Source organism: Rhipicephalus microplus, chromosome 2 (assembly GCF_043290135.1).
Source record: "Rhipicephalus microplus isolate Deutch F79 chromosome 2, USDA_Rmic, whole genome shotgun sequence".
Taxonomy (NCBI): Eukaryota; Metazoa; Arthropoda; class Arachnida; order Ixodida; family Ixodidae; genus Rhipicephalus; species Rhipicephalus microplus.
The window spans coordinates 63,259,422-63,283,774 of NC_134701.1; the positions used below are offsets into that span (position 1 = coordinate 63,259,422).

Genomic DNA, 24,353 nt, shown 5'->3' on the forward strand with positions numbered 1-24,353 from the left:
CGCGTCTCTGTTACTTTATCTGGTCGATCGCTTAAATCGCTTTATCTGGTCTCCCCCCTTGTGTTTGTATGTTACACTATGATGTGGTTGCAACACAAGACAACACAAACATGTAAATCTTTCTGGTAATAAAGACGAATCTCCAAGTAATCATAAAAAAGTATCAACAAAAAAGTATCAACCAATTACTTTTTAGGAATGGCGAGAAGTCGTCGTGTTCCATTCGGCAATAAGAAGGCAACTTGAATGCTCGAACGAATAATACTCGCTTTCAGTACAGTTGAAATACATAACATTTCATATTTCACATTTTACTTCCTCGCGTAATAATTTCAAGATTATAGAAGGGCTTGTAGAAGACGTATTCCTTGAAATCTGATAATGAAGTTTTGGTATTGACAAATAAAGGATTGGCACCCCACCGGCATGTAGTACACGGCCTCCGGAATCAATGCTCAAATCAACGCAGTGACAGGAAATATAATGGAGAGGCAGACAACTACCAATAAGCACTAGAGCCGGCCGAACACACACCCCCTGAAGAAGCGATCGAATGAGTCTCGAAATGTAGGAGCAGTTTTTAACAGTGAAAACTAAATGGGGCAAGAAAGTATTCGTAAAAATGTGGTTGTTACTCGCCTCGTATCTGCAGCTCGTATTTAGCGGCGATCTCCTCCAGCTTGGACATGTTGGACGACAGCTTGGGTATCTTGATGTGTACGCTGGCCCGAATGGTGGTGCCCAGGTTGGTAGGGCAGAAGGTGAGGTAACCGAAGCGATCGTCCCGCGAGAAGGGCAGTTTCTTTTCGATGGTCTTAACGGCCTTCACAAGCCGAGAGAATACCTGCGTAGGCACCGGCCGGAAGTGAAATAATGCTTTTCATGGAGGAAGGATGATCGCGTTACACCACTAGCACTACCAAAGAAATGTTACAGCTCTAGCTATGGAAAACGATTGCCGTCACTAGAATTTTTGCAGTAGCCGCATGGGGGTACAAGTGAAGGCAACGTGATGTTTATGCGAAGATATAATATTTTGAAATGATGCACAGGCTCAGTACCACCGAGGTGAAGCTACAAGTTACGCAACACAACACGAAAACATTCTGTCAAACACCTATGACAGAAAACAATTTACGTCAGACTTGAACATGAGTGTTTCACAGTGTAAAAATTACGCAGTAGTGTAGTTATTATCAATAAATTAAGGTAAGGGTAGCACATGATTCGCACCACGAGTAGAATATTTTGCAACAAAATATTGAGGACGTTTTAAAAACTCAGTACAAGTAATCACAAGCACTGAAACTAACCACGGCTAAAAGGAAACCTCCGTGTGAATTTTGTCTGATTCATGAAAGAAACAGTTTATCCTGTAGAACGAGGACAGCTCATTTTGTTTTTCGGGCTGCGCATTGTTAAAGCCCTTGGCAAATCTTCGGCGTAGCGCAGGCAGTCAGATAGTGTGCTCATGGCGAATTTGACGCCTGTAGGCTATTCGTGGAGACGGGCCATTTAAATTGCGCAGATGATATGCGGGCCACCATAAAGTCATTAAATTTGAAAGTACGAATTTTGTTGGGGTGGAAACAAGTGCTACGAAATCTCTAAAACGTTATTCCATCAACGCACGTGAACTTCATGTTTGCCTTTTACGCCCCTTCAAAACTTGAACTCCTTAAGTGGGTTTAAAGATTTTCTGAGTAAGGTGTGCTTCGGCGTTCAGTTATTGATTGATAACCGAGAGGGCCAAGGGGATGCACAGCAACGTTGGCACAACTTGGCATGTTGTAACATTATTTTTGAGTATGATATATTTCAATAAAGGTTAGGTTACTTTCAATAATCACTTCTGGGCTGAGCGTCCTAAAATCACGATACGGTTATGAAGGAAACCATAGTGGAAGAATCCAGTAATTCATAGCCGTTTGTGTTTTTTAACGTGCACTGACATTGCACAATACACGGGTCTCAAACATTTTGCTTCGACCAAAACGCGACCACCATGGCCGAGATCAAATCCGAAACCTTCAAATCAGGAGCCGAGCACCTTATTCATTGTGGCCGGACATCGTTACTTCTGATTGGCACCTTAATTACGATTGAAACAATATGAATTATTAATGCGTAAGTACTCACAGATAAAATTGATTAAACACGTATCCAGAATGGTCAACTTTATTATATATCACACTTACCAGCGCAAACATATATTTATTTACTGAAGAATCCAAAGCGGTGCTCGCCGCTAATGCCCGCCTTACCAACGATCGCCTGAAGCCCCGTCGTATCCTCTTGCTGATACATAAAGGTTGCAGAACGCGGGCAGTACTCTAGCGGGATTCTAGGCTATGTTTAGTTGAGAATGAAGTTTATGACGTCGTCTCATAATGCACACCTTCAGCGCTGTTACGAAAATAAATCTGACAAGGCTGCACAGTTACCACGACCAAACTACAGTTAACAACAACAAAAAAAAAACAAAAAAAAACCACAGGCTTTCCTGAGTATGTCGACGCGCATGACGAATCTCGTTCTCTATTTGCTTCTGAAAACCTCGTGAATTTTGGGTCACCTACGCTTCAATGAATAGACTGGACAGCTTTTTTCCCGGCCACCTTTTTTCACCGTAAATGTTTTTTTTGGGTGAAAATAAAGTTCTTTGATTGATTGATTGATTGATTGACAAGAGCAAAGAAGACGGCCGTTCTATTTCACGAAGGTTTTGTGAAATAGAAATATTCTGATACCTTCCCCTTCTGCCTCGCAGACGTACAAGCCACTGGGCCGAACGTTTAACACGAAAATATTTTAGGCCGAGGTCTAGCAGGACTTCAGCGACGGATTTCCGTCACGGAAAGAATGTCGCAAATGAACACCATTAGACGCCAAAGAAAAAAAGACATGGTTGACTGCTGCGCCATAGGAGTCAGTATAACATGAAATTGAAACTTGTACGCACAGTAGTAGAGTGTTTACTGCGTATATATGAGAGATCTCGAACAAAGTCTTTGGTGTCTGAGAGCTACGACGCCCTTTAACGTGAATGCACCAATTGAAAGAAAATCGCAGCGAACACACACACACAAAGAACATGCACACCAAAGGACAATAGAAGCGCTGCTATTCAGCGCTTGTGTCATGCCTTTGCGTGCGTGTTGTTTGGGTAACCCATAGTATGCAGAGCAATAATCTGTAATGTTGTCTTACCAACTAGCTCACCGATATGTCTTAAACACCCTCTTTGACACTTAGAGATACACCTTCATTACGATCACTAACGTTCATAATCAATGGTTATACGAACGCCTAAGAAAACCCTTGTGGTCACGCATGCTTGTGGTGGAGCAACGGTGAGAGCGGAATAAAAGAAAGCAGTCGAACAGCCAAGAGTACCGTCACTCAGTGGAGACAAACTTGGGTAAAGGTAGCCTACTCGCAACATGTATTGACCACCGCTGCTCGGCATGACGCAACGCACGTCATGCTTACGGTGGTGGCTGACCAGGATTTCTCGTGGGGCGAGCGTAAGTGGAAAACATGAGCTTACGGACAGTTTACGCATAGCTATTTTTGGTATAGATAGTGCTATATAACATGGAGGCCAATACTAAGGTAACGTCTCCACCTGGCATTGTGTTAATGAGTCGACTAAATAGCACTTTTCCTATGATAAATGCGTCAAATGAGACGAATGCGTAAAATTCACAGATCGCACGCACAGTGTAAATCGATCATATGCCAAGCACGAATGAGAAAGGTTGATAGGTCACTTTAAAATCATCACAACGTTACGAGGTGGAGGTAAATAAATGATGCCGTACATGGCTTCTGTGTCATGATTATTATGTTTGTATGCGTCGTTTACCTTCGTCATCTATTCACGTCACGCGATACCAAGTTTAGTATATGTGGATCTAGTGAAACGCCCACGAGAACACTATGAGCGTGGCATGTTGTCATGTTCTTACATGACACGCGTGTGAGGATTATTATCCATAGTGGGCAGCGCACAAAAGGAAACACCCCCACTATGGATAGGTTCTGCCCACTATGGATAGGTTCCAACTCGCCCGCCTTTCGGTGCTACAACAGGATTATTATGTTTTCACCACTCATATGTTTCGTGGTTCATTGACATCACGTAGCACCAAATTCGGTATATGTGGAGCTAGCGAAACGGCCACGAGCACATCATTAAGGGCCCAATATACTCCAATGTTGCGCTGACGCACGCACATGCCGGGCATAGTGATGCTGCGTTAGCAAAAGGCGAGCACGCCAGGCACGACCGGTGTGACCAGTGTCCGTCGGTGCGGCCCGACAGCAACCGGCGTGAAATGCGACATGCTGCATTTCACGCCGATGCGTTACCCAGACAACACTGCATCTCTTTCTTTTCATGATGGAAGGACAGCGGACAAGCTGAAATGCGCATGCGTCGAAGCAACGCAGCGCGGTGCGTGCCTCCGAGTATAAGTCAGGACTGGTGCCTGGCGTTGCAACGCCGGCGTGACGCAACGAATTGAACGCCGGCGAGCACGCGCACCGCATCACGTCGAAATGTATTGGTGCCTTGACTGTGGCTGGTAGTCATGTGCTCACATGACACACATCTCATGAATATCATGTTTGCACCAATCACATACCTTCGTCATCCATTGACGTCACGTAATACCATATTTTGCATAAGTGAAGCTATAGCAAAACGGGCGCAAGCACATCATGAGTGTGGCATGTAGTCATGTTGTTGCATGACACGCATGTCGTGTTTATCATGTCTGGATGTGTCATTTACCTATGTCGTCTATTCGCGTCACGTAATACCGAATTCGGTACATGTGAACCTAGCGAAACGGCCACGAGTGCATCATGCGCATAGCACGTAGTACTGTCGTTACATGACACGCATGTGATGTTTATCATAATATCACCAGTCTCAAACCTTCATCATTCATTCACGTCGCGTAATACCAAATTTGGTATAAGTAAGCTAGCGAAATGGCCGCCAGCGCATCTTGAGCGTGGCATGTAGTCATGTTGTTACATGATACGCATCTCTTGACTATGTTTGCACCAGTCACATACCTTCGTCATCCTTTCACATACCGTAGTACCAAATTGGGTATATGTGACGCTAGCATAAAGGCCGCAAGCGAATCATGAGCGCGGCATGTAGTTATGTTGTTACATGACGCGCATGTTATGATTTTCATGTTAGGGTATGTCGTTTGCGTTCTTCATGCAATCATGTCATACCATAAGAGTTTTCCAACATGTCATGTGAATGAAATTACTGCAAGAGCAGCAGAACCATGAAATCTAAATAATGACATTCATGACATACATGTCAAGATTTTTATGTTATGACTAGTCAAATAGGCTCGTCTTACAGTCATGTTACGTCATACCAAGTTTGGTATCATTAGCATTATCGAAATGGCCAGGAGAGCTAAAAGTCGTAGGCGGCTAGATAGATAGATAGATAGATAGATAGATAGATAGATAGATAGATAGATAGATAGATCGATAGAGAGAGAGAGATAGATAGATAGATATATAGATAGATAGATAGATAGATAGATAGATAGATAGATAGATAGATAGATAGATAGATAGATAGATAGATAGATACGCTCAAAGTCGCTGAAGTTCGCTAAGAATTGCTTCACATTTAAAAGCCAAGTAAAGACGCCCTTGACTGAATTCCTGATGTACGATCCAGTGCCTGGGTGGCTAGTGAATGGTTGTGCAGCTCTGGCTTTCATTTTTTTTTCTTACTTGTAGACGCTGCCTGCGTCGGTCTTGAGTGGCGAGAAAGCGGTGTCTTTCTGGGCCGGCTCGAGACGGGAGAATGCAGCACGAGACGCGAGACGTGAGCGTTGGTGTGCACGACTTTGGGTGTGGGCGAACATGGGTGTGGGCCATGCTAAGAAATGCTCCGCATAAAAAAAGCCAGGTTTGCGTGGAACACGCAGCATTGCCACTACAAAAGGTGGAAGAGCAAAGTTTGTAGAACCTTTTATGTGCGAATGCACTTTATAAGCGACCCTCAATCTGCCGTCCGCGGTGCACCTCCTCCTTTCCGCTAGCAACGGCGTGAGGAGCGGAGAGGAGCATTCGTAGCAACGGCGCAGCGACGTCACACACCACGTGATTACGCGCGCTCCGCCCTCCACTCCATGGCGCCCACGCAGCCACGCCTTTCTCAAAATCAGCCAGTCGTCATAGGTATGGATCCATCGCAGGCATCAACCTCGACTGTGATACCTCCAACAAGGAGTATAACGCAATCGAATGCGAGCATTGCACGCGTCGTTGAAGATGTCGCGCCGGTTGAAGACAAGGCAGCGCGGCGAGGGACCCGTGATGCCGAGCGCAAGCGGGCGAAGCGGGGCCATGGACATAAACAACATTATACTGCGAATTCACTCTCACATATGCGCGTAAACTCACCAAGATTTCCCGAGAGGGTCTAATGGTTCCTGGAAATCGCAATGTGATCACACGGGGAAGTTTACGTTAATTCACTTGCGCATGGCAACGGATTTTAACTTTACTCCCCCTCATAGCATCACCCCGTGCAATCGCTCTTAACCATGTTCACCTTTGGGTAAATACTTGGGAGTTTTTCTATATTCTGTGGGTAACTGCTACAAGCACACTTTCTGGGTACCCACTACACCATAAATAATATTTTTTTGTAGTAGGGAGGCATCTACAGTACCATTATTCATTATTTTTCGATGAAGCGTCCTTGGTACCTTCTAGACCTTTCAAAAAATTTGTGCACTTTCTTAATGCTGTGGCTGATGACTAGGAAGAATTGTTCCCAGTGCTATTGTTATAGGTTAGAGCATTAGACGATAAACTCGTTACGCAAGTTAGATTGTGTAAGGCATAGTTGTTCCTGTGCTGTTCTAAAACGCTTCATCACACACATTGACGCTATTCATTTCCCAACATGAAGCCTGCCTTGGCTCAGCTTGCAAAAGAGTTTAAATACCGGCGTAGCCTAGTGGTAGAATACTGAGCGGGCACGCACGGGACCCTTGTTATAATCCCAGTACTCCTCAATGGTTTATATAAACTCAGTTTTTTTCATGTTTCCGCCAAGAGTAGTTCCATACACCTTTGTTGCAACAGCCCTCGTGATTTCGTTAGCGCTTTGGCTGTAGGGTAGCTCTTCTGGGTGCGCCTGCCTCACCTGACTATGCGCCTGCGCTAGACCCGAGAAAAGTTACGCTATTTACCGCTAAGGGGAATCATATGTAGATGCGAAACAGCCCACACTACCACTCACACTGGCGGTGACGTTGGCGCTGACGCTTATTGCGGCGTCGCGCACGAGGGAAGCCTAGCAAGGCATAAGGCATGCAGCGATAGACTGGTGTGTTCTACAGGAACAAGCAAATCGCTACTAATGGGCAGTGAAAAATAGCCGACTCCGACTAGACAAAAAGACTTGCAGTCCGCTTTTACTTAACGCTCACGCTGCGAATTTTCCTTATGCAACAATGCAGAGGAGATATTCCGTGCCATCACAGCCTTGAAGGTCAAGATCCGGTAGTCAGTGAACGGTTGTGCAGCGTGAGCAGTCCAGTTTAGGGGCGAAGCTCCTTAGGCCTGGCGCCCGTGATGTATGTATGTATGTATGTATGTATGTATGTATGTATGTATGTATGTATGTATGTATGTATGTATGTATGTATGTATGTATGTATGTATGTATGTATGTATGTATGTATGTATGTATGTATGTATGTATGTATGTATGTATGTATGTACGTACGTACGTACGTACGTACGTACGTACGTACGTATGTATGTATGTATGTATGTATGTATGTATGTATGTATGTATGTATGTATGTATGTATGTATGTATGTATGTATGTATGTGTGTGTATGTATGTATGTATGTATGTATGTATGTATGTATGTATGTATGTATGTATGTATGTATGTATGTATGTATGTATGTATGTATATATGTATGTATGTATGTATGTATGTATGTATGTTTGTGCTAGTAGTAGTGGTCGTAGTGGTAGTAGTAGTAGTAGTAGTAGTAGTAGTAGTAGTAGTAATAATAGTAGTTGTAGTAGTATGTAGCCACGTCCAAGGCTGAACTAGAGCAGCGATACGCGCGCACTCTTTTGAATTGAGGAGGAAACGCGACCACGATAATCATAAATAAAAAAAATGGCAGATTCCACGCATACAGTAGAAATCGATAATATGTGAAGCACGAATGAGAAATGTCTATATGTCAGTTAAAAATCACCCCAACGTTACGAGGAGGAGGTACATGATGCCGTACATGACTTCCGTGTCGTGATTATCATGTTTCGATGTGTCGTTTACCTTCGTCATCTATTTACGTAACGTGATACCGAATTTAGCATATGTGGAGCTAGCGAAACGGCCGCGAGTAAGCTATGAGCGTGGTATGTCGTCATATTCTTACATAACAGGCGTGTCATGACTATCATGTTTGCACCAGTCCTACATTTCGTCATCCATTGACGTCACGTAATAGCTAATTTTGTATATGTGGAGTTAGAAAAAACGGCCGCGAGTGCATCATAAAAGCCCAATGTACTCCAATGTAGCGTGGACGCGCGCGCACGCTGGGCACAGTGAGTAAAGACATTTATCGATAAAAAAAAAGAGGAGAGGTGAAGCCCTTCAGAGGCTTCGGAACAGTGATGCTACGTTAAAAAAACGCGAGCACTTTATAGCATGACGCCAGGCGCGACCAACGTACCTCGGCGCGGCCCGGCGGCAACCTGCGCGAAATGCGACATGCTGAATTTCGCGCCAATGCGTTACTCAGACAACACTACGTCTCCCTCTTTTCGAGACGGACGGACGCTGGACGCGCTGAAACATGCATGCGTGAAAGCAACGCAGCGCGGCGCGCGCCAGCGAGTATATGGCAGGACCGGTGCCTGGCGTGGCAACGCCGGCGTGACGCGACTAAATGAACGCCGCGAGCATGCGCACCACGTCACGTGGAAATGTATTGGCGCCTTGACTGTGGCATGTAGTCATGTTCTCACATGACACGCATCTCATGAATATCATCTTATCCCCAGTCACATACCTTCGTCATCCATTGGCGGCACGCAATACCGAGTTGGTACATGTGAAGCTAGGGAAACCTCCGCGATGGCATCATGAGCGTAGCATGTAGTCATGTTGTTACATGACACGCATGTGAGGATCTTAATGTTAGGGTCTGTCGCTTGTGCTCGCCATTCAATCATACCATACCAGTTTTGCAGCATTCCATGTGAACGAAACCACCGCAAGAGCTGCAGAACCACGAAGTGTTAGTCATGACATTCATGACATGAATCATAATGCACTTCGTGGATATGCTGTAATGTTTTTCAATCAAGAAAGTAACTGGTAGATCCTGCCTGTGTCGGCGTTGCGAGGTGAGAGTGGGAAATGTAGAAGACGAGAGAGAGGGGGACGTGCGTGCTTAATGGCAGTAAATGCCGCAGAAAGGAATGTCTAGTGGAGAGGGAAAACGAGCGTCGGTTGGCAGATGCTCCCTCCGTCGGCGTTGCGAGGCAAGAGGGGGAGCGTAGGAGATGAAATAAGTTAGACCCGAACAAGAGATGCTTCGAATTTAAAACCCCATCCGGGCTACAGGAGTGATACGACAGGCCAGTGATATCCTCTCAGCCAACCGTGGTGCTCCATCCCAGTTCAACATGCCGTGGAATGGTGGCCTTAGACAGAGTTCTGCGTCAAATATACGATGCTCTTGTGGGTATCACGCCTCTTTTAGGTGAGGAGAATTGCACGCCGCGCGTCGGCGGCGGTGCCGCCGACACCCACCCTGCGCATGCTCGCGACTGCCAACTATCGCTCCTCTTCCCCTTTCTCACCTCGCAAAGCCGACGCAGGCAGTGTCTGCTAGTAAAAAGAAGAGTGCTCGCGGTACGAAACCGTTCACTGGCCACCTCGTACATGTAGGCACGAATCGCGCGTTCTAAATTCTACCAAGGGCGTCTTTACTTGAATTTCGCTTGACTGGACGCTTTGCTTGACACGAGTAGGTGCGATGAAAGCAACATTATCTTGAACCAGTAGTGGGGCACAGCCCTGCATCAGCGTACCACAACTCTTTAAAGGCAACGCTTCTCCTTCATTCAATAAATGAGAATAATAAAGACGAAATAACAATAAAGCATTCCTAAAGCATACTCAATACCTAAAATTCACGTGGTACTCCCACCATTTTGCCACTCATTTACTGGAGTTCTCTACGTGGGAAGATGCGCGTGGCATTTTTTTATCTGATGACAATTTTGTGGTTAACGTCGGCAGCTACCACAATGATTTGCCTAATTATTGAATATGGGCGCCAGTATAGTCGCGATGTAGATGTACCACCAAGCGTAAACCTTGGTGCATCCACGGTGAACAGGGTTATAACTGCCAAACACCAATACACATTTTTGCAAACTCTCCTATGTTATGGTACAATAAACAAACAATTAACACACCAAGGACATGGTTTAAATTGGTGCAATGCCGAATTCTATGAAGGAGGGATCAACGAAAGTTCTTTTCACCGAGCTTTGCTACCTAAGCTTGAGAAAGAAACACGAAAAGGCGGAAAAACAACATACATCCTTTATATTGCCGCCCTTCTGCATGGAGATGATTCGCAGGTGGTCTTCTTCGTTCACCCACACAAGAAAGGTCTTGGCGTCGTTGTGGTAGATGCCTCGTCCTGTGGGCCAGAAGCGACAGGAGTTAGCTGCCTGCAGAAAGCGGTCTCCTTCCTTGAAGAGGAAGTGGTCGTCGATGAGCTGCTGCTGCACTTTCTTGTCCATGCCCGTCAGTGGGTAGTAGGTGCCGCTCAACTCGTCGTCGAGAGAGTTCAGTGTCGACACTACTTTCATCTCCATCTCCCGGTACTGAGTCTCGGTCAGGCAAGGGTTGAATGGGTAGCCCTGCATGATATCCGCACAACAGAAAACATCTCAGCGTGGCCTCGTGCTGAACACTTACAGGGGCAGTTCTTTGCACTAAGAATAGGGGTCATGCTTGCATTAAGCAAAAAAATCAACACGGCCTCAGAAGGAAAGTTGACATCTCTGTCACCATTTAGGCATGAAGAAGAGACGTTTGGAATCGAACGGTTGTTTCAACTTACAAACACAAATGACATTTCAAAAGCCTCATAGCCAAGTATTTTTTATTGCATAAAGTAACAATGACTCACGAGTGCAAGTCATTATGGCGACAAAGAATGCATAAAGTGTGATTTTACTCAATTTCTGATGAGAAAAATATCTTCTGCAGTCATGTGACCCTTACAAGCATCTTCAAAAGTATTCTGGTGTTTCCTATGCGCTGTTTTGGAATGTCAGCGTATGTTAAAAAACACCACGTAGTCAAAATTTCTGGAGCCCTCCACCACGGTGTCTGTCATTATTAATCATATGGTGATTTCAAAAGCGCATCCTCAGATATTATGAACTTTGTGGTGGTCGTTTGTTTCACCAATTTTTGTTGAGCTGCGACTGAACGGTATGCCCGACTTTGAAAAGGTATTTCTGCACTGAAGTCGGTCGCGTGAATGCGTGTTAGCTCGGTGCATTTTTAAACGTAACGACTCAGTGTCGAGTGCCTGACAGTTTTTCCGTCTGGTAAATGTAGAAACGGCCACCTCCATGAGAGAGATGACATGATGATAGCAGAACTGGCTGCTAGGTCCCATACCTCCCCCTCTCCCGCGAAAAAAACGGAGATGGGGCAAAAGAGCCACGCACACACGCTTAAGGGTGCTTCCTTTCGCAATTGATGAAGGTTTAAGCTCGCCGTTGGTAATGTAATCTGGAACGGGTCTCTCGTGACCATAAAACACACAAAAAACAGTGGATTCATAATGCAGTGTCGTGAATCATTATGAAAAGATCTAAAACCTGGACATGCAAACAGAAACCATATCAAAAAACGAAAGAAAGCACAAGCGCCAACACACAGTCGTGGTGTTTGTGGTGAACTCAGATTTTTCTTGTGTCCGTGTTTGCATGACTAGTCTTTTAGAATGAATACTTAACAACATAGCTTCCTGTCATGTTAACCTCCAAAAGAATAAATGAATTCGGTTTTTTTGATGCACTCCCTTTTCGCCTGCGGTTTTGTAAAGGATTCAGGGAGCATCTACCATAGTATATATACGATGTGCAGCGGTGTGTTCTTAACCTTTGTGTGTATATGTAGACGCGCACATAAACAAAATGCAAGCACAAAAATACGTAAAGTGTGGTTACCCCCTTCCTGAAATACATATCAGCGAAACAAGTATAGCATGCAATTTTGGTTCAGGCACGCCTGAATGTGGGACAAGTAGTATAAAAACCTTAAAAGCGTTCAGGTGTTGAAAACAGCGTACAATAGACGATAATTTGGAGACGTTGTCTGCTACAAGCTAAAAAAATCCTCGGATCATTTGGAATCAAGTATTGCGATAAAAATGCGTGTTTTAGGGCTGAAATTAATGCAAAAGAACAGATGGACCACAGATATTTACTTGGAGAGAACGGGCGCATCTAATCCGAGTGGACACGACGAAGTCGTTCGTGGGGTCGACGTTCTTCAGCGTGCTCAGGTCTCCGAAGCTTGTGGGCGGATGGCGATCGGTGGGTTTGAATTTGTGGTAGTCCTGGATGACAGGATCGAACAGGTCGGCGAACACTCGGTAGGACTCGGCGTCCGGTGCGTATATGCCCACACCGCTGTCTAAGTTCTCTACGCCTACAAGGAGACACACAAGTTTGCATCACATTATGGGAACGCCACTAAAAAATGTTGTGAAGCAAGACGTACAGTGGTGAGCACTGTTACGGTGAACACACGAGTGCGTGGCCGACGGCACTATCAGTGCCACGTAACAGCCATCGTTGCAAACATTGCACATGCGCAGCATGTGCTTTGCGAAACACTTTTTCCACCACGCACATCACGTCATCGATGCGCTTTTTCGTCGTCTGCTACACTCTTAAAAAAATGGAGTGACGTTCTCTCTATTTAGGGAGAAACGGCGATGTCCCCAATGTTCGTCTCTAAATAGAGAAACGTTGCTCCTTCATCCACGGAGAAACACGTTCCTCCTTATGAAAATCAGCATGGCTGCCCCCCGGCGAAGCGAGTAGGCTTAGCAAATGCAACGATTCTCGACTGATAAGGAGTGCACGGCACTGAAAGTTACAAAAAACGGTCCCGCTGAGCTTGATATTGCACGAAATGATTATAAAAACAAGCAGACGAACCTGTGGCGGTGAACACATCGCGAAAGAGAACGACGGAGCAAGTACGTTTCGTTCGGTCAGCGAAGCCACGTTCACTCCGATAGACACGGATATACACTGCAGAGCCCTCACCTGAAGAGTGCATGCTAGGCTTGCTGTATTTATTTCTCGCAGATTCACATAGTGTAGCGAGTTTGTCCATGCGTTTACGGGTCCACAGGTCAAGAGATGTGCCTCCAAACCATAGACTCGATCGCAGCGAAACCATTCCGACTCAGTATTGCAGCTTTGATAGACAGATGTTCAACGTTATATAAGTAGCTGGAGGTGTGAAAGCGTCATAACCGTAAAGTAGGTGGTAGCTGGCGCCATCTCGAGGGACTAAACAAAACTAAAAAAAGTTGCCTGGCGCGACGTACGTTGTCATACCCACTTTCACGGCTCTCTTGCGAATTGTTTACGCCTCAGCTCATTCAGTATTACTGACATCACAGCCCATTGAGGATTACCTTCACTGACACTGGAAGCCTAACTATGCGCTGGTGCAATGCATATAACCACACGTGCACACATGGACACATACTGCACATAAAGCACGCATCAAGTATACGCAGTCATATACGCTAACAAGTACGCAATCAACCACTCACAGCAACGACCCACGCTACGACGTGTTTACTCACATCTTACTATGAAAGTGCGCCAGCTTATATAGCGATGAATTTCGACTGACCATAGTGGCACAAGTTGCAAGTAGGTTTTCTTACACTTTTTTTTTACGTTTTGTATCAATACCACAACAAGCGCACACGTAAATATATTGTATCTGATGCTAAGACAAACGCGAGTTTATCGATGATTGCACAATAATGAACGGAATAATAACTAGAGCTTATCAGGTTTTCACGAAGGCGGGTACCCCCAAACCTTGCATAGAATGCCCACGGCATTCCGAACGCTGCGCCATCTGTTGACCATTGCCACAGTTACTTTTTTTTCCTTGAAGCCTTCGAGAGTGCAAACACTTGCCGCGCGTTAGCCATTTCGGAGGTCCCGTTTATTTTTCTTCTTGTTACTTGGAGAGGGCGCAGCATGCAGACCAAACTTCGTCTCCGTCGTGGTAGGCGTTCTGTGGTCACGTCGACCTCGTTTAGTTGCTTCGTCTTAACGTTTGCTTATATTCTTTTTACGTGCGTACCACAAGTGTGCCCGTTAGCCATGGATACAGTACACCACTAGCCCTTCAATGACAAGGTTTTTAATGCGGTAACGACCGTCCTAGCAGTGTATACGTACGTTACAACGCGGGTCTTGTGAAAGAAATAAGCGATGACCTCGCATCCGACGGTATTTTTTCGTGAGCTATGACAGTGGCTGTTGGCGTCGCGGCAGCTCTAATACTTGAGTGGAGGAACTATCGCTGCAGTGCGCAAGCTTACTGTAACTTTATTGAATGTTGTGTCTGCATACATTTCTGCTTGAGATGCCTCTCGCGATTCGCCTCGCGAGTCAACTGGCAATCATAGTGCGTGCCACAATTTTGTTGTTAGCGCTGCGGCTGTGTTGGTTATTACTCTGGATTCGGAATACTCTTTTCACAAAGGTGAGTGAGCGCTAGTACTTACTTGATGTGCACAGCTGTTACTAGAAATGCATTTTGTGTTGAGTTTCTCACGACAAAGGAGAATCATGGACGAGAAAGGCATACTGCACGCGTGCATAATTCCTTCCTACTTCTCAGTGCTGGCATGGGCAATTCAAAACGAATGCGATTCAGAATTTGGTTTAACCTACAGAAGTCATTGGTTCACTTTTCACGAAAGTTTAGTTATGATGATGTTTAAAAAGTTTCTGATGGTTGTAACGTAGCCTGGCGAATAAACACTCGGTGAAAGTTCGCAGCCTGTTTCCCTTTGTGCTTTCACCTGCCGTGGTAGCGTAGCCTTATTGGGTGTCGTGTGACTATGCTGGAGGACGCAGGTTCGACTTCCGGCCACGGCGGCCGTATTTGAAGGGGGGTAAACTGCAAATAACATTCATATGGCGGTAGTGGCACGTATAACTCTATCAATTGTATATGATCGTACTTTCACGCATGGAGTGTACAGTGGTATCAGGTTTTCTAGAATGATGAAAAATTAATTGTGATGCTTTTTTACGCGCGTCGTTGAATTCACGAGTGCTGTTGGTGCCGTGCGAAACTAAAAATGCGTGGGCTTACCAAGTATGTCAACACCGAAAAAAAATCATTATTTTTCTTTTACACTCTAAGGTAATCGATATAGCAAGACTGCTTGGGAAGCAGAGCTCTTTGTATTCGTGACAAATTCGTAGTGTGAAACAACACGAGACACACACGGAAGTGTGCGGAGCATCGTGCGAGTGCCCGACGATAAAAAAAGAGAGGCTTTTACTCTACACTAATAAAACAAAAGAAAACGTCACTCCTGCATTGCTTACAACAATCTTAGGTAAAAGCAATCGCTCGCGACTGGCCGCGGCCGGCTATAGGCTTGGCGTGCGCATACGCGCGAGCAAGACCCCCGTGATTGAGGAGAAACTTGAACGCTGAAGGAGGAACGTTGCTCCTTTGGTCCTTGCCGCGAGAGGGCGCGACGGGTAAAGCGCCCGAAAGGGAGGAAGTCACTGCGCCGAAGGACGAACGGAGCAACGTTTATAGATATATTTCAGTTTCGAAACTCCGCCGCCGAAGCCGGGCGCGTCTTACTCCTAGGGGGTGTGAGGGCGCTGCGGTCGACTTTTGCGCGGTGCCGACGGGCCGGCCGGTGCAGGCCTGCGTTTCGGTGTGCCAGTGGCCATGGTTTTCTGGGTCGTGCTGTGGGGTTGCTCGTTCTTTTCTTCTCGTATTGTGGTTGTGAACTGTGTATGTGCTGTTAGTGAGTGACTGCCGATAGATTTGCTCGTTGTTTTCTTCTCGTTTTGAGGTTTTGAACTGTGTTTGTGCTGTGAGTAAGCAACTGCCGATGATAGATTTGCTCGCTGTTACGAACAGTCAACAAAGTCGCCGGCGTTCAAGGCCAGCCGCTCTCCCCCACGAAGTGCTGTCCGATTCCTCGCCGTGTCCCAGGCTTCACATGTGAAATGCCATAACATTCAGCCAACATGCCGACGTGTTTTGTGCCTGGCTGCACAAGCGGATATAGGAGTAACCCCGACAAGCGGCACTTTTTTTTGCCCCACCGTCGGACCCCGAGCTTCTTGACAGGTGGCGAAGGGCTATTCCCCGCGCTGATAAGTTGCTCAGCAAAATATGCAAGGTGTGCGACGTTCACTTTCAACCGGCAGACATCACGAAAGATGTAAGCATATCATCAATGGTGAAGTGGTGGAGGTTGAGCGGAGTGCATGGACTCTGAAAAGTGGTGTCGTTCCGACGCAATTCCCGAACTTACACAGCTATCTGTCTTCTGCACCGAAGAGGCGGTGGTCGCCGAAAAAGAGAGCAAGTGCTTGTCGGCGTGCAGAGACTGTGTCTTGCCACCCAGCTCCCGAAGAGCCAAATGAGCTTCCGAGAGATTGCGAGAGCACTGATCTCGCGTACATTATCGAGAACAGTGCCTCACTGCGGCTACCTCGGAATTGGCAGTTGTCAATTGTGGAAGATGAGCCAGAAAACAGCCGGCAAGCAGTTTTCTACGAGACAGGGATGAGCGCAGGTGTTTTCTCTATCATGAAGAGCGTTGTGATACGAGAAGATCTTGCGTTATTTCAGCGAACGGAAAACTGCTGCAAGAGTCGCTTGTTGACGTGCGGGTACGCTCCCAGAAAGACGTTGAAGCGATAGTGCAAATTGTGCACAGTATGAAATTCTGCCTTGGGTGCACCCGCAGTGAGGTCAGCGGTTACGGAAAATCTGCAGAAGGAACTAAAGCTGTGCACCACAAAGACTGTACAGTTTTGACAAATGCTGACAAAGGAATGTGTGCCATGTGTGTTGGCACACATTGAGAGAGAAAGCAGGTAAAACTTGTTTGAAATTGCACAGTTGTTTCCTGAAGTGTGTAAATAAAGAAGATTGCATTTTGAATTTTATCACTTGATTGTCTCGTGTTCTTCACCTTAGTTGCATGCAAGCGTGATTTTTTTGGTCTAATGTGGGAAACTGGCAGTAAAAATATCAGCGAGAAATATATGCAAAGCATTAAAATACTAGTGAGGACGAGGCATACCCAGCCCTCGTTTGGGCATACCCGGTCCAAACGAGGGCTGGGTATGCAGGGCGCAGTTAAAGCATAAGCTTGTGGCCTCGAATGTTCCAAATGCGTAGAAAATATTACAGCGGTGCGTTGCGACACGCATTAAGAACATCACACACCAGAGTGGAGCGCTTAAGATTTAAAAGCTGCAACGGGCGTAATAAAATCAGAAGGCTTGCTAAGCCCGCTGCGCAAGCGCAACGTTGGAGCTAGCAGACGACGCTCGCAACGATAGCGCAATTCTCGACTGCAGCGCCGCGGTGTCAGGAACCGCAGCGGGCCGGCTGCGTTCAATGGCCGCGGCGGCGAGTTTCTAAACTGAAATATATATTTATAAACGTTGGAACGGAGCCCGTTTCTCCATTCTCACTCCCTTTTTTTTAGAGTGTAGCCGCATTTTTTTGTTCGCTGAGCTGATACCTTCTGCATTTCAAGGTCCATTTGGTTTGAAGATTGGCGCGTGAAGCAAAAACGTAAGTGTAAGAGGGATAATTATTAACCTTTTTATTCAAGAAAATTGCACTTTTTGCAATTCAAGTTAAACAACACCATGAGAACGAATATAAAAACATGAGCAAATCTAATAGTGAGTTATGTGACCACTTACAGCAACGACTGCACGTATTCTGGACGGTAACGAGTCGTAAAGTGATGGAACATATTCCCGATCGGCTTTCAGCCTTTCCCACCCGTTGCTGACTTGCGCCCACAACTGGTCCGAAGTCGCAGAATAAAGAGGCTTCCTTGCCAAAGAAGCTTTCAGACGGCCGCACACGTTTTCTATCACATTCAGGTCCGCTCCTTTCGGAGGCCATTCCAGTTAGTGATATCCAGTAGCTGCATGTGCTGCTCCACCTAGAACTCCTTGACAGTCCGCACCGTGTGTAATGGTGACCGGTCCTGTTGGAACAGGTAATCACCGTCTGGGAATAAACTGGTCGCATATGGCAACAGCACATTGTTCAAAATGTTGCAGTATTGTTCCGACAGTAAGTCTCCACGTATACGTTGCAGGGGCCCTAAATCATATCTTGAAACAGCACCCCACACGCTCACACTCGATCTCCCACTGGCAGAAACACCTTGCACGTTGTCTGGGTCGTTCCTGCGTGGCAGTTTGACGTTAACTAAAAGAATTGCTTTTCAAAGCAGGAAGTCTGCCTCACCATGTGCCTGGTAGTCTCCAAACACGCAATCTTTGTTCTTGTCGCGTCGAAAACGTTGACTCATCCGAAAAGATAACGCGACCCCACTCTTCCGATGTCCATGCTTCGTGGAACTCAGCGAACTGCCGTCGTGCGTCCTTGTTTGCCGCCGTTAGTAGTGGCTTCTGCGCGGCGACGCGACTGCGAAGGCCCGCAGTACGCAGGCGACGTTGAACAGTGGTGTCCGAAACGTCCAAATCCAAGTCGTCCCGTATTGTTGGGGCTGGCAAGAAAGGGTTACGAACAGCAGCTGCAACTATGAGGACGTCTTCATCGTCTGTGGTAGCTTTAGGGCTGGGCGCGTGGGGTGCACCCTGAATGCGACCTTCATACTTGTAGGCTTGAATTATCTTGTTCATATTCTTCAGGGGCCTATTAACTAAAGCGCCAATATACCGCTGGGAGTAACCTTTCAAGGGAAAGATCGACAATTGAGTGCCGTTCGTCATCAGGAACCCTAGCCATAATACGATCTGGCGACAGAATGAATGGCTGCAATACATGTTTGGTTGTTTTATATACGGCGCTGCATGCACAACTTTGAAGGGAACGAATAGATACGCCCCCATAGATATAAGTTTTTTTGTCTTGTTCTGTTCAAGCACATATGTTTGAACAAATCTTAAAATGCAGGATGCATGGGCTTAGAAAACAAAATTGCGGCTAGCAAATGACGAACAAGTGCATTCATGACGCCGTGCGCGCGGTGGAACAATTATTTCGCGGAAAGCGTGATGCGCATGCGCAATGTTTCCAGTGATGATCGTAACGAGGCGCTGACAGTGCCGTCGGCCACGCGCTCGCGTGTTCACCCTAACAGTGCTCACCACTGTAGATTTGGGCTGGAAGGTATATATTCATCTTATTAGAAAGGGTGCACAGTCGCCTTTGCATGATAAAAAAAGAAACAATAGAACGAGCGAGAGAAAATAATCTTTTATTCGTTAGTGATATACAGAGGGCCTTCGTTGGGTAGAGCCCTCAATCCAGAGCGCAATTGCCTGGCGCAACCCTGTGAAAGGAAAGACCTGACGTAATTGTAGATACCTGAGCTGCATTTAGAGGAAGCAAGATTGTCAAAACTTGGGTCGTGAGAGACGTTGCCAAATCACCTTTCAGATCCAGGGCCAGAACTGCCCGGACCTCACTTGATGTGGAGCTATCCAACACGTCCTTCTTAAGCTGTAGTAGTTCACCCTGTGAAGAGATACCAGGACTGTAGCCGAGGAGGGTATCGGGAAAAAGTTGATGTCTTCAGGAAACGGCAGCAGTCGAAAGAGGACAACGCCTTGAAATAGTTTAACAACACATGAATGTTAAGATATGGGTCGAAGGTTCTGGAGAGACAGTGGCTTGGAAGGCTTTAGAATGAGTAATTTCTACGTGTCACCAGTCCTGCGGTAGCATGCCGCTATTCCAATGCTCGTTGTAAAAAGAGATTGAATGTTTGATGGTCTGGTCATCTAAATTACGGAAAAGTGTGTACGTGATTCCATTAACTCCAGGTGCTGTGTTACGCTGAATGATTTGAAAGGCCGTCCTAATCTCGGCTTCTGTAATGTCCTCATCTAGAGACGTATTGTGAACGCGTGGGTATTCGCGGCAGGCAGGACGAGTGCCTGTCGATACATATTTTTCTGTAAGTGTGTGGGAGTGTGATGTTGTCGAGCCCTCATTTGCGGAAAATGGTGCGGATTGAGTTAGCAGTCTATGATTTTGTTTGCTTATGATTTAAGAGAGCGCGGAGTATACGCCATGTACGAGGTGTGCTAAGTGTGCAATTGGGGCGATCACAGATGTTATGCCAATTGTTCCTATTGTGCGTGTCCGCATAGGCCTGTGTGTAAGTAGCTAGTTGGGCAATTTCGAGACAAAGTTTCCGGTTGTGCTTCTGGCACCGCCGTGTCAAGTTTCTGTGGGCATCTCAGAGATGCAGCAGATTCCTGTCCACAACCGGCGTCTCCGTCGTCACGGTGATGCGTTTCGTAGCTGTATCAAAATCGGACTTCAGCTGTTTGATCCAAGCTTCAAGAGAGAGAGAGAGAGTTTTGTCTGGTAGTGGACATACGATAACGTCAAAATATATCTCAATTTGTTTTTTTTCTATGATAAGTTCTGTGGTGCTCATGGCTGCTACCTGGAACTCGGTGTTTAGTATATGGTGATCACTGCCTAAAATAATCATGATGTTGCAGCAAGAGTGGTGACCAACCCCTTTTAATATCGTGAGGTCAGGGAATGCGTCTCTGCTGACACTATTACCTATGTGGGTTGATTGATCAGGTACCGTCAGCAGGGTCACGCGATGAGTTGCGAGAGCATGCGCATGGCGTCGGCCTTTGGGTGTTTATTTGGCATAGCCCCAAGCCGGATGGGGCGCATTGAAGTTTCCTACAATGACTACGTGTTTGCCCAGTTTGCACAGTTGTGATAATTCATGATCAATGCCACCCTTCCTAACGTTTTGTACACTATAACCGTTCGCTACATACAGACTATACCATCGGAGCGAGAGCACGGAACCAATTAAAGAAGTGCGTGCGAGATGGACGAGCTTTGAAAGGTGTGTTCTATGGCTGTGACACGTCTAGAAAGTAATGTAGCTGTGCGATCTGGTGTATTATTCGTCATGTCCGTGTATGTGGTGTAACCAGGAAGTGTAGAGGTATATTTCACTTTCTGGAATGCTATGGCATTAGGAGTATTTGGCTGCATCACAAGAAATCGTGTGAATGCATCGCGTTTTTTACGGTAGCCCCTGCGATTCCACTGCCATACACGCAGAAGTTGAGGGGAGGCACGCGTTAACCTATGGTTTCTGGCCATGATCATCGGTTATTGGTGCCTCGTTAGTACACAAAGGCGTTTCAGACTGCACTAAATTTTCATAGGGGGTGGTGGGGAGTGAGACTGCAGGTAGCTACGGTAGTTGGGGCGGATTTTCGGGATGGTGATATGAAGCGGGAAGGGCGTATGTAAAGATGCGTTCGCTGTGTTTCACGCGTTAGAGACGTGGAGCGTTTGGGTGCAGGTAGAGTAGTACGTAGGTGGCCAAGCGGAGCTGCTATCTCTTGCTTAACATCTACAATCTGCTAGACAGTGGGTGGCCGAGCCTGATGAAATAATTGTTGAAGTGGAGCTGTTTGTTCTGTCATAATAGTATCCTTTATTTTCTGCAGTTCTACCTGCAATATAGCGGAAAACTCCACTCTTAAAGAAGTAGCCATTGCGTTCAACTTCTGTCGGGAGCAGATGAGTGCCCACTGACATGAATTGCAGTGCTTTTTGCTGCGTTGGTGCTTCTGTGAGGCAGGGGGGAAAATGTGGAGAAGCAGGGAGAGGAGAAACCTGTTCTGACCAGCTTACCGTTGGTGATTTCGGGTGAGGAGCGCTATGCTGGCCATGACCATTTGTTTATCCCTACCTTGCATCTGCCTGCAGTTCGCTGCCAGCCAGCAGAAACACTCCGCGACGTTCATTTTCCTCGTCTCGGCCCTGACTTATTTCTGGGACGACTCTTTCGGACGGCTCCACTCGTGGACGAGCTGCTATGGCATCCGGGACTGGGAGATGGTGACTGGTCGAAAGGGCGAAAGGAGCTGGCCGAGACGGTTTGCGTTAGTTGATTGGCAGCAAATACCGGTTTTGGCATCGTTTGGCAACTATCGGGTGGTCACCTCCGGAAAGCATGCAGCAAGGGTTGTTCGTGGTTGTTTGTTGATGTTGGTTCCCCGCACACTCGTCATTTCGGTTAGTTAGGAGGCTGTGGACACACATCAACGCCGTGTCCTGTCTTTTTACACTTTCTGCAGTGGGGAATAGTCCGTTCGTAGAGGTAGTAGCGAAAAGCCTGCCCGTACGCGTTGACGAAGAGTGGGACCCGCTTGCCACACATTGTGAGCAGCATTGCGCCGGAGTCAACGAGGCGTTTGCAGGTGAGGACCTCGTAGCCTGGTACTTCGACTTCTTTTAGGAAGTCTTCTAATGTGGTATCATGGCCTATTCCATGGACCGCACTATTACCTATGCGGGTTGATTGATCAGGTACGGTCAGCTGGGTCATGCAATGAGTTGCGAGAGCATGCGCATGGCGTCGACCTTTGGGTGTGCGTGAGAGAACCTACATTACCATATGAGGTGATGTAGGTTGCTGCGCATACTGTAACTTAGGTGATTTTGCCTAGCACTGTGACGTTGTTCCTCGGTGAGTTGCTTATTATCAGAACGTTTAGATTTTCATCAACACGGAGCTTGATTCAAGCTTTTCACTTGGTAACTTACTTCTTGGGCTACGGCGAGAAATACCATTATCAGACTAACCTTGCCGAGATTTAATCCACCGTGTGGTCGGATTGCAATCTTCTAGTCCTGGGCAGAAAGTTGTGGCAGTCTGGGTAGACGCGTCTTAGGCGGATTTGGCGTGGAGCGGGCTCAGACGACGTTCTTGGCTGTTCTTGCTTCGGTGGGGTTTGAGACTGTGGCTGTCGATGTTTGTTCACTCCTTGGCAGTAGTGATCCATGGCTGTGCGTTGTGCTCTTCCTCATCCACTGTCTCGAATGTTGTGGTGTCTTGGCCGGTCTGCGTATCCATCATGTCGTCTGTGGAGTGAGGGGGAGATAGGCGCCTTTCGACGGCTGCTACGCTCGCAGAGACGCTCGACATCCGCTGTAGAGCGGGGCGGCGTTCCGTCCGACGCGTAGCCGGCTTGTTAGAGTTAGCGAGGCGCGTCCAGCAGAAGATCTTGTACCTTAAGACGTTCAAAAGTGCATTAACTGGCTTAAGTTCAATATAGGCTTGACTGTGTAACAGTTAAAGACCAGTTCCCATCATTGCATCAAGTCGCCAGAAAGATATTCTTGAATATGAACTTGAAACAGAGCCGACGTGTTTCGCATTCGTACGACTCCTTCCCACCTCTGGAAACAATGGAAAGTAAGCAGATCCACGTTGTCCTTGCTAGTTTTCGTCTATATGTGTTTTACCCCCTTTTCCACCTACCGTAGAATGCCTAGCAAGTGTCTGCGCCTTAGGTGAAGGATTATTTGAGCAGATTTGGTGGGAAGCGCATGCTCGTTTTCAGACCGAAACTCAAGATGGCGGAGGAGAGCTTCTGAAAAATGATTATCGATGTTTCTTATGAAGTGTTTTCTTTATTTACTGACGACCGAATTCCAATGAACAATATTATATACGCGTTCAGCTAACTTATTTTTCAGGTTCTTCTTACACAAGTGATGCTTGTCTTGAAAAAAAAAAGTTGCCTGGGTATAGGAAGGGTGTGTCTTGCTCGGGTACTGGCACTTATTTGAGATCTCCCGAAAAAGTATTGGGGAGGAGGGGGGGGGGGGCTTGCTCGGCATTTTACGGTAGATTGTATACAGGACTTTATTTGTTGCTAAGCAACTTTTTTCTACCAGAATAATCAATATTTTGGTGTTATGCAGTAACTGAATGCGCGCAAAGTGAAGCATCGATGAGTTGGGAGCATTGTAAGAAAGAAAAGGAAAGGTCTGAAAGTAGACTCCAAATTTTTTTCCTGTGACGACGACGAAGAGAATAGGAATTCTAACACGCGCTTAACGCACAAACTCGGAAATGGAACGATGCCGGCAATTCACGCAAACTTCTGTCAACGAAGTAAGCTTAA

General features: G+C 46.5%; 1 protein-coding gene across 2 annotated transcripts in view; it reads right to left on the reverse strand.

Moving 5' to 3' along the window:
• The window catches only part of LOC119169872 (arginine kinase-like), a 169,161-nt gene that overhangs the window by 13,146 nt on the left and 131,662 nt on the right, over window positions 1-24,353 (reverse strand). For both annotated transcript variants that reach the window (XM_075886510.1, XM_075886511.1), the window contains 3 exons: window positions 12,566-12,789; window positions 10,653-10,979; window positions 640-844 (listed from right to left, as the gene is read on the reverse strand). In XM_075886510.1, coding sequence (XP_075742625.1) covers window positions 640-844; window positions 10,653-10,979; window positions 12,566-12,789 — 756 coding nt within the window. The remainder of the gene's footprint in view (window positions 1-639; window positions 845-10,652; window positions 10,980-12,565; window positions 12,790-24,353) is intronic.